The sequence below is a fragment of the Mesoplodon densirostris genome, chromosome X (assembly GCF_025265405.1).
Source record: "Mesoplodon densirostris isolate mMesDen1 chromosome X, mMesDen1 primary haplotype, whole genome shotgun sequence".
NCBI lineage: Eukaryota > Metazoa > Chordata > Mammalia > Artiodactyla > Ziphiidae > Mesoplodon > Mesoplodon densirostris.
This window is the reverse complement of record NC_082681.1, coordinates 3,948,055-3,960,222: the sequence shown is the minus strand read 5'-3', so window position 1 is coordinate 3,960,222 and position 12,168 is coordinate 3,948,055. Positions and strand designations below refer to the sequence as shown.

Genomic DNA, 12,168 nt, shown 5'->3' with positions numbered 1-12,168 from the left:
CCGACGACGTGGTGTCCCGAAGAACAACCCGGTGGCCATGAATTGTACTGGTAATTACTTTCACATTTCCAAGTAAACTCCTATTGCAATGCTGTGTTATCTAGGTTGGGATCACAAACTATGAAGGAATGTTTCCCAGTTGATTTTACAAATACCAAAATTCAGCCTTGTATTGGATCAGTACAAATATATGTGGTCAATACCATTCACAAACGTAGAAACTGAAGCTTATTAAATACTATTATTAATATACAGAAATCAGTTGCCTTTGTATACACTAAAAACAAAGTATCAGAGAAATTAAGGAAACTATCTCATTTACCATTGCATCACAATGATAGAATACCTAGGAATAAACCTACCTAAGGAGGCAAAAGACCTGTACACTGAAAAGTATAACAGTGATGAAAGAAACTGAAGACAACACAAACAGATGGAAAGATAACATTGCATTCTTGAATTGGAAGCATCAGTAGTGTTAAAATGACCATACTACTCAAGTCAACCTACAGAACTGCAATCAATGCAATTCCTATGAAAATACTCTTGGCATTTTACACAGAATTTGAACAAATAATTTTAAATTTTCTATGGAAACACAAAAGACCCTGAAGAGCTAAAACAATCTTGAGAAAGAACAACAGAGCTGGAGGAATCATACTCCCTGGTTTCACACTACAGTATAAAGCTACAGTAATCAAAGCAGTATGGTACTGGCACAAAAACAGACAAATAGATCAATGGAACAGGATAGAAAGCAAAGAAATAAACCCACGCACCTATGGTCAATTAATCTACAACAAACTAGGCAGGAATACAGTAGACACTGGAGAAAAGACAGTCTCTTCAATAAGTGGTGCTGAGAGAACTGAACAGCTACATGTAAAAGAATGAAATTAGACCATTGTCCAACAGCATAAACAAAAATAAATGCAAAATAGGGTACAGGCCTAAATGTAAGACCGGATACTATAAAACTCCTAGAGGGAAACACAGGCAGAACACTCTTTGACATAAATCACAGCAATATGTTTTTGGATCTATCTCCTAAGGAAAAGAAGTAAAAGGAAAAATAAACAAATGGGACCTAACTAAACTTAAAAGCTTTTTTGCACAACAAAGGAAACCACTGACAAAACTAAAAGACAACCTACTGAATGGGAGAAAAGATTTGCAGCTGAAGTGACTGACAAAGGATTAATATCCAATATATATAAACAGCTCATACAACTCAACATCAAGAAAACAAACAACCCAATTACAAACATGGGCAGAAGAACTGAATAGACATTTTTTCAAGGAGGAAATGCAGATGGCCAACAGGCACATGAAATGATCCTCCACATCACTAATCATCAGGCAACTGCAAGTCAAATCCACAAAGAGATATCACCTCACACCTAGTCAGAATGGCTATCATGGAAAAGAACACAAATAACAAATGTAGGTGAGGATGTGGAGAAAAGGGAACCCTTGTACGCTGTTGGGAGAATGTAGATTGGTGCAGCCACTGGGGAAAACAGCATAGAGGTTTCTCAAAAAACTAAAAACAGAACTACCATAGGATCCTGCAATTCCACTCCTGGGTATATATATATCCCCTCAAAACCCCACTAATTCGAAAAGATCCATGCACCCCAATGCTCATAGAAGCATTATTTACAATTGCAAAGATACGGAAGCTACCTAAGTGTCCATCGACAAATGAATGGATAAAGAACAGGTACTATATATGTACAATGGACTACTACTCAGCCATAAAAAAGGAACAAACTTTTGCCTTTTGCCTTTTGCAGCAACATGGATGGACTTGGAGGGCAACATGCTAAGTGAAGTAAGTCAGACTTACTTAAGGGAACGGCAAATAATGCACGATATCACTCATATGTGGAATCTAAAAAATACAACAAACTAGTGAATATATCAAAAAAGAAGCAGACTCAAAGATACAGAGAACAAACTAGTGCTTATCAGTAGGGATGAGGGAGGGGCACTACAGGGATGGAGGACTGGGAGGCACAAACTTTGGGGTGTAAGACGGGCTACAAGGATGTATTGTACAACACGGGGAGTAGAGCCAATATTTGGTAACAACTGTAAATTGAATGTAACCTTTAAAAATTGTATAAAAAATACAAAGTATTGGCATTTAAAACATCTTCTATGAAAAAGAACAACATTTGAAAAATCACTAAAGGAAACAGATGAATTTCCATGTCATCTTAGAAAACAGGAAAACAAAGATGCTACACCGGGTTGCCCCAACTTGCCCGGGCCCTCACTGCTTAGAAGGCTGACCACTCCCTCTTCAAACTCAGAGTGAAGGATCAGCCTCCCTTCCTGCCCCACAGGAGAAGCTGCTGGACGCGGGCCTGGAAGGAGCCTGGCTGCTGCTCTGGCTCAGGCTCCCTGTTCCTCGTCGCTCACACCCTCTGCAGACAGGGATGGGAAGGACCTGGGATCCCATTCACTGACCCTGTGCAGATGCTCCAGGACCTGACACTTGCTGGTCTCCGCGTAGGCCCGGGGACCCCAGAGGAACTCGTAGCGGGCGGGGTCGCTGTGGGGCACCTGCCGGTACTCCACGTAGCCCTCCTGCACCCACACTTTGGTGAGGAGCTCCCTGGGCTCCCCATAGATGTAGTGCTCCCTCCCGGCACACACATCTATCTTGCTAAGTGCTCCCCAGACCACCTCCTCAGGGGCAACAGAGTCGGCCTCCAGGAGGATCAGGCCCAGGAGCAGCACCAGGAGGCCGGTCTTGGGCATGCTCGGCCTGTCACTCAGCATCCCATCGTAGGTGAGGCCCAGGGTGGGGACGAGGACATAGGAGTGATTGCTGGGGTCCACTTCCTTCACGTCGAGGCCAAGGATCAGCCGCATGTCCTCGGAGGCTCGCCTGAAGACCATGGGGAAGTGGTCCTGGTAATCTTTGAGGATGGTCAGCATTTCTGCCTTTGTGGTCGACTCCTTGGTCTGATGCTTGAACAGCAGGAACGCCACCAGTTCATCCACCTTCTGACATAGAGCATGTTGGAGCACATCTTCCTGGTCATGCCAGGTGCTCGGCCCTTCCTCATCTTGGGGGCTGAGGCCGTCGTCTTCACATTGGCTCCATGGAGGGGTGGCCCTGGCAGTGGGGGAGGGGCTCTGGGGGGGACTGGGTTCTCCAGCATCAGCCACCTCCTCCGAGGTGCCCAGGAACAGGTCAGAGTAAGAAGAGGAGGACGAGGGGGATACGGCCTCCTCCCCCTCAGCCCCCAACAGCTGTGCCTCCACCAGGCCCTGGGCCGGGACTGGGGTCTGAAAGTCTGCCTCCGGCTGGCGGAGCTCACTCATCTCGACCAGGGGCATGATGACTGGGGTCGGGCCGCCGACGGGAGTGTGGGCAGGGGCGACAGGTAGGGACCACGGACCTGGGGGAGAGAGGGCGTGTGAGCGGCCTCGGCGGAGAAAGGCACCCCGGGCAGCTCTGACAAGAGTCACTTACAGGTCTCGTCTTCAGGGGTGCCCTCGGGCCTCACAGGGGCGCTCCTCCTGGGCGGCCTGTCCCCTGCCAACCTGAAGAAGGAAGTGAGGGGGCTCCTCAGGGTGCAGCCAGCACGGCCCCAAGTTCTGGGGCTGAACAGGACGGTGGGGTGACTCGGGTGTTGTGGGGTCCCCTCTGTTCTGGGAGGGGGAGCCCCTGGGTACACACTCAGGGCACGCACCTCCCCTTGACTCCTGGCACTGCCTGGGCCTCCTCTGCTCTGTGGCCTGAGGACACGGTCCTCAGACTTGGGCCTTCGCCTCCCGGTTCCTGGAGCCCCTGTAAGAGGGATGGAGGGGGCACCTCTTGTGTAGACTGTGGCACAGCCCTGGGCCCCTCGGTGCTGGTAGGAGGGATGGGCCGGACTCTGTGAGATCCCCCCAGTTCTGAGTTCTCGGGTGGGTGGTCTCCTCGGGGCTGGCTCGTAGTGCTCACCGTTCCCCTTAAGGGCCTGGACTCTCCCCTTTGTGGGCCTGAGGGGAAACTCAGAACAAGACCCCGGGTCTGAACAGAAAGCAGTGAGGGGGCCCCACATGTGGCCGCACCTGTCCAGGGCCTCCCGAGGGTCCTAGGATGGGGACGTTCTGGGTCCTCACCTCCTCCTCACATCCTGCCTGGCCTCCCAGCACTGACCACAGGGGCAGGTTTCTGTGGAGGCCCCTGTACCAGGGCTGGGGGTCTGCTCAGTCCGCCCTCGGGATCCTGGGAGTCCACCCTCTGCGGACCTGAAGCCTCACCCCTCACACCAAACACCTGACCTCCCGAGGACCCTGAGCCAGAAGTCAGGAAACATCTCATCTGCTGACCGTGCTCTGGCGCCTCCAAGGCCCCCGTGGAAGGGCAAAGCATCCCTCCCTGTGTTGGGGTCTAACGTCCTCAATCCTTGCTTCCTCGCGTGCAGGCTGGACTCTGGGCAGGACCTGGGATTGTCCCGTCTGCCAGTGTGAGTCCCTGCTCCTTCTACCAGGGCGCCAGTCTCTCAGAGGCCCGGACGTCAGGACGTCAGGACAGGCCTACTGTGCTCATCCCGCCCCGGGGCCTCCCACGGCCACCTGCCAGGGCGGGGATCTGGTGGGTCCTTTTTGTCCTCTCTCAGGGTCCCCTCAGTCCTGCCTAAGGGCTCTAACCTTAGTCCACCAGGGACCTGACATTTTACCCTCTGCCCTCATGAGACCCTGCCCCTTATCCCAGGTCCCCAGCTTTTCTGAGGCCCGGATGTCAGGATGTGCTGCTGTGCTCATCCCACCCTATGGCCTCCCAGGGCCAGCTCTGTTCTGGGGTCCAGGCTGCACTCAGTCCTCCCTCAGGGCCCTCACCTTGACTCCACGCAGGACCTGGGATTCTCTCCTGTGCCCGCCTGAGACCCCGCCCCTTATACCCCCTCCCCAGCCTCTCTGAGACCCCGCCCCTTTTAACCCCTCGCCAGGGTCTCTGAGACCCGGATGTCAGGAAGTGCTGCATGGGGTCATCCCACCCTATCGCCTCCCCAGGGCCCCCTCTCTTCTGGGGTCCAGGGTCCGCTCATTCCTCCCTCAGGTTCCTCACCTCGACTCCCGGCAGGTCCTGGGATTCTTCCCTCCGCCCTCTTTAGGCCCCGCCCCTTACACCAGGTCCCCAGTGTCTCTGAGACCTGGAGGCAGAAGTCAAAACTCCTTGCCAAGTGCTCATTCCGTCCCGGGACTGCCCAGGGCTGATGGCAGGGGCGGGGATCAATGGCGTCCCCTCTGTCCTCCTTCAGAGTCCTCAGCTCGAGCCCTGGCAGGTCCGGGGACGCCCCCTGTGTTCACCCGAGGCCGGACCCTCACACCAAGGCTTTCACTGTCCCGAGACCCCCAGGGGGAATCTATGCACAACACATCAGGCCACCAAGCCCAGGGCTTCTCAGGGCTGAGATGATCCCGCGGGGGTCCCTCAGCGCTCCCTCGACTCCTCACCTTGACTCTCCGCTGGCGCCCCCTCATGAACAGACATCTGAGTGCCTCTCTCGCCTCCGAGCACCCTCAGCACCAGGGGCTCTCAGCTCTCGCACCCCAGACGCAGAGCCCACCCCTCGTGCCCCCGCCCACCCGGGAGCCCGAGCCCCATTCGTGCCACGAGCGTCCTCCCCCCCACCCCACGCCCCGCCCCGCCCCGCCCCGGCGGGAGCTCCCCTAACAACTACCGAACCCGCGCCCGGGAGTCCTCCCCATCGACCCCCGCCTCAGCCAGGAGTACCTCCCCCTTCCTCCCGCCACACGCAGCAGCCGTTAGCCCTCCCCTCCCTTGTCAGCCCGTGGGGCGGGGGCCCGCCCATCCCATCCTCCCCACCCCCACAGCCAGTCGTCCTCTCCTCTGGCCCCCAAAGCCGGACCCACCCATCCAGCAGGAAGCCCTCTCCTCCGGCCCCCCCACGCTTAGCCATTAGCCCCACCCTCTGCACCCCGACTCGAAAACGCCCCCCACCAGCCACCCCAGCAGCCAGCGGTCCTCCCCTCGGACCCGAACACAGGGGGACCCTTCCCTCAGCCCCCCTTCAACCCGCTGCCCTCCGCCGCCGCTCCCCCACTCCCAACCGAGCAGCCCGTAGCCCTCCCCCCACCTCCACTCCTTCCCAGGGCCCCCGGTACCTGTGGAGTCCAGCCCCCGGCAAAGCCCCCGCCTGTCTCCTGACTTGCTCTGACTCTGTGGATGACTCCGGAGTCCTGCTCAGAAGGGGCTGAAGAGCTCGTCTCAGCAGTGCAGCCAGGAACTCTGCAGCTGACGGTCCCAGGCACTCTGTGCGAACGCCACGTGGGTTTCCGGGTGCTCCCGGAAGCTCCAGGGAGATGAGGGAGAAAGTTCTAGACGTCTCTTTACAGAGAAAGTGGTTGGATGACAAGAGCACGTGAGGAGGCGCTTTGCTACGGGAGCAGCAGTAGCCATGCGCACTGAGGGCCTGAGGTCCCAAGGTTTGGCGCCTCAGGAAGCAAAAGACACGCCCATTGGCCTTCCACCAATAGGAAGGCCTCCCTGCAAGGCTGTGGAGTTGGGGGAGCAAACTTGGCGATGCAGAGCCCGTTGTGGCAAATAACTCAATTTGTCTTTACAGGTGGTTTTCTACTGTGACTGATAATGTCATAAACCTATTCTGATTTCTTTTGTTTTTTTTAGTTTTTGAATTTTATTTTATGTAATTTTTTATACAGCAGGTTCTTATTAGTTACCCATTTTGTACATAAAATTGTACATTTGTGAATCCCAATCTCCCAACTCATCACACCACCACCACCCCCGCCCCCACCATTTTCCCACCTTGGTGTCCATATGTCTGTGCTCTACATCTGTGTCTCTGTTTCTGCCCTGCAAACCGGTTCATCTGTACCATTTTTCTAGGTTCCACACATATGCATTAATATACGATATTTGTTTTTCTCTCTCTGACTTCCTTCACTCTGTATGACAGTCTCTAGATCCATCCACGTCTCTACAAACGACCCATTTCGTTCCTCTGTACAGCTGAGTAATAAAGCAATAGTAATAAAGCTCTTCTTTATATGGACTGATTTCTTGTCTAGTTGTATCAACTAGCCATCTTCTCACATGGCACAAGAGGATGAGGCAGCTGTCTGGGGTCTCTTTTATAAGGGAGCTAATCTCATCCATGAGGGCTCCCCCAGCATGGGCTAATCACTTCCCAGCGCCCCACCTCCAAATCCCATCCCTTTGGGGGTTAGAATTTCACAGGTGAATGAGGGGGAGAGGATTACAAATATTCAGTCCGTAGCACTGTCAGTCCAACTATTGTTGCTCCTATGTTCCCTTTTTCCTGCTGAGATAATCAAGTTTTTCATTTACATTTTAACTTCTCTACTGCCTTTTCAGGCAATTATCAGTTTTCGCTAAAACTTTACAATTCACCTATGAAATGGAAGAAGAACCCTCACCATGTCTGGGTCTGCAAAGTGCCTAGCCTACCCTCTCACTGGAGAGGTGTCCCACAGGTGCTGAGCAGGAATCCGACTCTGGACCCCCACCCTCACCCGCAGCAATCCTTTCCCTCCATTGCCCACTGCGGAGGCCACACTCAGCTGAAACGTTCCGAGAAATTTATTAAAGAGAAACATTGACTGAAACCATTGAACGGAGGGCATGATAACACAGAGAGGAACTTCTAACGGCCACCGGACCCCACGGGTTCCCCCCCCCCCGGGGTCCCCAACAAGGTGCCTCCGCTACACCCCACCCATCGGCCCTCCATCCCCCCCCCAGTCTCCCTTCCTGAGGGCCCCACATGTGGCCTCTCTCCAGGACGATGTGTGCTGGCAATGCCTGCTCCCCTCAGGGAAGCCCCTCCCCCTATGGCCCACATGCCTGGGGCCTGGCCCTGCCCTGTGGTGGGCACAGGACAGTCCCACAGCAGGGCACGCACCACTGAGCCGACGACGTGGTGTCCCGAAGAACAACCCGGTGGCCATGAATTGTACTGGTAATTACTTTCACATTTCCAAGTAAACTCCTATTGCAATGCTGTGTTATCTAGGTTGGGATCACAAACTATGAAGGAATGTTTCCCAGTTGATTTTACAAATACCAAAATTCAGCCTTGTATTGGATCAGTACAAATATATGTGGTCAATACCATTCACAAACGTAGAAACTGAAGCTTATTAAATACTATTATTAATATACAGAAATCAGTTGCCTTTGTATACACTAAAAACAAAGTATCAGAGAAATTAAGGAAACTATCTCATTTACCATTGCATCACAATGATAGAATACCTAGGAATAAACCTACCTAAGGAGGCAAAAGACCTGTACACTGAAAAGTATAACAGTGATGAAAGAAACTGAAGACAACACAAACAGATGGAAAGATAACATTGCATTCTTGAATTGGAAGCATCAGTAGTGTTAAAATGACCATACTACTCAAGTCAACCTACAGAACTGCAATCAATGCAATTCCTATGAAAATACTCTTGGCATTTTACACAGAATTTGAACAAATAATTTTAAATTTTCTATGGAAACACAAAAGACCCTGAAGAGCCAAAACAATCTTGAGAAAGAACAACAGAGCTGGAGGAATCATACTCCCTGGTTTCACACTACAGTATAAAGCTACAGTAATCAAAGCAGTATGGTACTGGCACAAAAACAGACAAATAGATCAATGGAACAGGATAGAAAGCAAAGAAATAAACCCACGCACCTATGGTCAATTAATCTACAACAAACTAGGCAGGAATACAGTAGACACTGGAGAAAAGACAGTCTCTTCAATAAGTGGTGCTGAGAGAACTGAACAGCTACATGTAAAAGAATGAAATTAGACCATTGTCCAACAGCATAAACAAAAATAAATGCAAAATAGGGTAAAGGCCTAAATGTAAGACCGGATACTATAAAACTCCTAGAGGGAAACACAGGCAGAACACTCTTTGACATAAATCACAGCAATATGTTTTTGGATCTATCTCCTAAGGAAAAGAAGTAAAAGGAAAAATAAACAAATGGGACCTAACTAAACTTAAAAGCTTTTTTGCACAACAAAGGAAACCACTGACAAAACTAAAAGACAACCTACTGAATGGGAGAAAAGATTTGCAGCTGAAGTGACTGACAAAGGATTAATATCCAATATATATAAACAGCTCATACAACTCAACATCAAGAAAACAAACAACCCAATTACAAACATGGGCAGAAGAACTGAATAGACATTTTTTCAAGGAGGAAATGCAGATGGCCAACAGGCACATGAAATGATCCTCCACATCACTAATCATCAGGCAACTGCAAGTCAAATCCACAAAGAGATATCACCTCACACCTAGTCAGAATGGCTATCATGGAAAAGAACACAAATAACAAATGTAGGTGAGGATGTGGAGAAAAGGGAACCCTTGTACGCTGTTGGGAGAATGTAGATTGGTGCAGCCACTGGGGAAAACAGCATAGAGGTTTCTCAAAAAACTAAAAACAGAACTACCATAGGATCCTGCAATTCCACTCCTGGGTATATATCCCCTCAAAACCCCACTAACTCGAAAAGATCCATGCACCCCAATGCTCATAGAAGCATTATTTACAATTGCAAAGATACGGAAGCTACCTAAGTGTCCATCGACAAATGAATGGATAAAGAACAGGTACTGTATATGTACAATGGACTACTACTCAGCCATAAAAAAGGAACAAACTTTTGCCTTTTGCCTTTTGCAGCAACATGGATGGACTTGGAGGGCAATATGCTAAGTGAAGTAAGTCAGACTTACTTAAGGGAACGGCAAATAATGCACGATATCACTCATATGTGGAATCTAAAAAATACAACAAACTAGTGAATATATCAAAAAAGAAGCAGACTCAAAGATACAGAGAACAAACTAGTGCTTATCAGTAGGGATGAGGGAGGGGCACTACAGGGATGGAGGACTGGGAGGCACAAACTTTGGGGTGTAAGACGGGCTACAAGGATGTATTGTACAACACGGGGAGTAGAGCCAATATTTGGTAACAACTGTAAATTGAATGTAACCTTTAAAAATTGTATAAAAAATACAAAGTATTGGCATTTAAAACATCTTCTATGAAAAAGAACAACATTTGAAAAATCACTAAAGGAAACAGATGAATTTCCATGTCATCTTAGAAAACAGGAAAACAAAGATGCTACACCGGGTTGCCCCAACTTGCCCGGGCCCTCACTGCTTAGAAGGCTGACCACTCCCTCTTCAAACTCAGAGTGAAGGATCAGCCTCCCTTCCTGCCCCACAGGAGAAGCTGCTGGACGCGGGCCTGGAAGGAGCCTGGCTGCTGCTCTGGCTCAGGCTCCCTGTTCCTCGTCGCTCACACCCTCTGCAGACAGGGATGGGAAGGACCTGGGATCCCATTCACTGACCCTGTGCAGATGCTCCAGGACCTGACACTTGCTGGTCTCCGCGTAGGCCCGGGGACCCCAGAGGAACTCGTAGCGGGCGGGGTCGCTGTGGGGCACCTGCCGGTACTCCACGTAGCCCTCCTGCACCCACACTTTGGTGAGGAGCTCCCTGGGCTCCCCATAGATGTAGTGCTCCCTCCCGGCACACACATCTATCTTGCTAAGTGCTCCCCAGACCACCTCCTCAGGGGCAACAGAGTCGGCCTCCAGGAGGATCAGGCCCAGGAGCAGCACCAGGAGGCCGGTCTTGGGCATGCTCGGCCTGTCACTCAGCATCCCATCGTAGGTGAGGCCCAGGGTGGGGACGAGGACATAGGAGTGATTGCTGGGGTCCACTTCCTTCACGTCGAGGCCAAGGATCAGCCGCATGTCCTCGGAGGCTCGCCTGAAGACCATGGGGAAGTGGTCCTGGTAATCTTTGAGGATGGTCAGCATTTCTGCCTTTGTGGTCGACTCCTTGGTCTGATGCTTGAACAGCAGGAACGCCACCAGTTCATCCACCTTCTGACATAGAGCATGTTGGAGCACATCTTCCTGGTCATGCCAGGTGCTCGGCCCTTCCTCATCTTGGGGGCTGAGGCCGTCGTCTTCACATTGGCTCCATGGAGGGGTGGCCCTGGCAGTGGGGGAGGGGCTCTGGGGGGGACTGGGTTCTCCAGCATCAGCCACCTCCTCCGAGGTGCCCAGGAACAGGTCAGAGTAAGAAGAGGAGGACGAGGGGGATACGGCCTCCTCCCCCTCAGCCCCCAACAGCTGTGCCTCCACCAGGCCCTGGGCCGGGACTGGGGTCTGAAAGTCTGCCTCCGGCTGGCGGAGCTCACTCATCTCGACCAGGGGCATGATGACTGGGGTCGGGCCGCCGACGGGAGTGTGGGCAGGGGCGACAGGTAGGGACCACGGACCTGGGGGAGAGAGGGCGTGTGAGCGGCCTCGGCGGAGAAAGGCACCCCGGGCAGCTCTGACAAGAGTCACTTACAGGTCTCGTCTTCAGGGGTGCCCTCGGGCCTCACAGGGGCGCTCCTCCTGGGCGGCCTGTCCCCTGCCAACCTGAAGAAGGAAGTGAGGGGGCTCCTCAGGGTGCAGCCAGCACGGCCCCAAGTTCTGGGGCTGAACAGGACGGTGGGGTGACTCGGGTGTTGTGGGGTCCCCTCTGTTCTGGGAGGGGGAGCCCCTGGGTACACACTCAGGGCACGCACCTCCCCTTGACTCCTGGCACTGCCTGGGCCTCCTCTGCTCTGTGGCCTGAGGACACGGTCCTCAGACTTGGGCCTTCGCCTCCCGGTTCCTGGAGCCCCTGTAAGAGGGATGGAGGGGGCACCTCTTGTGTAGACTGTGGCACAGCCCTGGGCCCCTCGGTGCTGGTAGGAGGGATGGGCCGGACTCTGTGAGATCCCCCCAGTTCTGAGTTCTCGGGTGGGTGGTCTCCTCGGGGCTGGCTCGTAGTGCTCACCGTTCCCCTTAAGGGCCTGGACTCTCCCCTTTGTGGGCCTGAGGGGAAACTCAGAACAAGACCCCGGGTCTGAACAGAAAGCAGTGAGGGGGCCCCACATGTGGCCGCACCTGTCCAGGGCCTCCCGAGGGTCCTAGGATGGGGACGTTCTGGGTCCTCACCTCCTCCTCACATCCTGCCTGGCCTCCCAGCACTGACCACAGGGGCAGGTTTCTGTGGAGGCCCCTGTACCAGGGCTGGGGGTCTGCTCAGTCCGCCCTCGGGATCCTGGGAGTCCACCCTCTG

General features: G+C 52.6%; 2 protein-coding genes across 2 annotated transcripts; both read right to left on the bottom strand.

The window, feature by feature from the left end:
- Window positions 1–2,400: 2,400 nt before the first annotated feature.
- LOC132482635 (melanoma-associated antigen 10-like) lies at window positions 2,401–3,339 on the bottom strand. The gene is made up of 2 exons (XM_060087947.1): window positions 3,206–3,339; window positions 2,401–3,088 (listed from the first exon to the last, which is right to left on the bottom strand). The coding sequence occupies exons 1-2, from the start codon at window positions 3,337–3,339 to the stop codon at window positions 2,401–2,403; spliced, it is 822 nt and encodes a 273-aa protein (XP_059943930.1).
- A 6,980-nt stretch (window positions 3,340–10,319) lies between these two features.
- Window positions 10,320–11,258, bottom strand: LOC132482550 (melanoma-associated antigen 10-like). The gene is made up of 2 exons (XM_060087867.1): window positions 11,125–11,258; window positions 10,320–11,007 (listed from the first exon to the last, which is right to left on the bottom strand). The coding sequence occupies exons 1-2, from the start codon at window positions 11,256–11,258 to the stop codon at window positions 10,320–10,322; spliced, it is 822 nt and encodes a 273-aa protein (XP_059943850.1).
- Between the last annotated feature and the right edge of the window lie 910 nt (window positions 11,259–12,168).

What these genes read in the sequence shown, in the direction of transcription:
- LOC132482635 (XM_060087947.1), bottom strand. Translation starts at nt 3,339, where the DNA reads ATGAGTGAGCTCCGCCAGCCGGAGGCAGACTTTCAGACCCCAGTCCCG. An exon ending in TCCTCTTCTTACTCTGACCT is followed by an intron (nt 3,089 to 3,205) that starts GTTCCTGGGCAC and finishes CGACGGCCTCAG; the next exon opens with CCCCCAAGATGAGGAAGGGC.
- LOC132482550 (XM_060087867.1), bottom strand. Translation starts at nt 11,258, where the DNA reads ATGAGTGAGCTCCGCCAGCCGGAGGCAGACTTTCAGACCCCAGTCCCG. An exon ending in TCCTCTTCTTACTCTGACCT is followed by an intron (nt 11,008 to 11,124) that starts GTTCCTGGGCAC and finishes CGACGGCCTCAG; the next exon opens with CCCCCAAGATGAGGAAGGGC.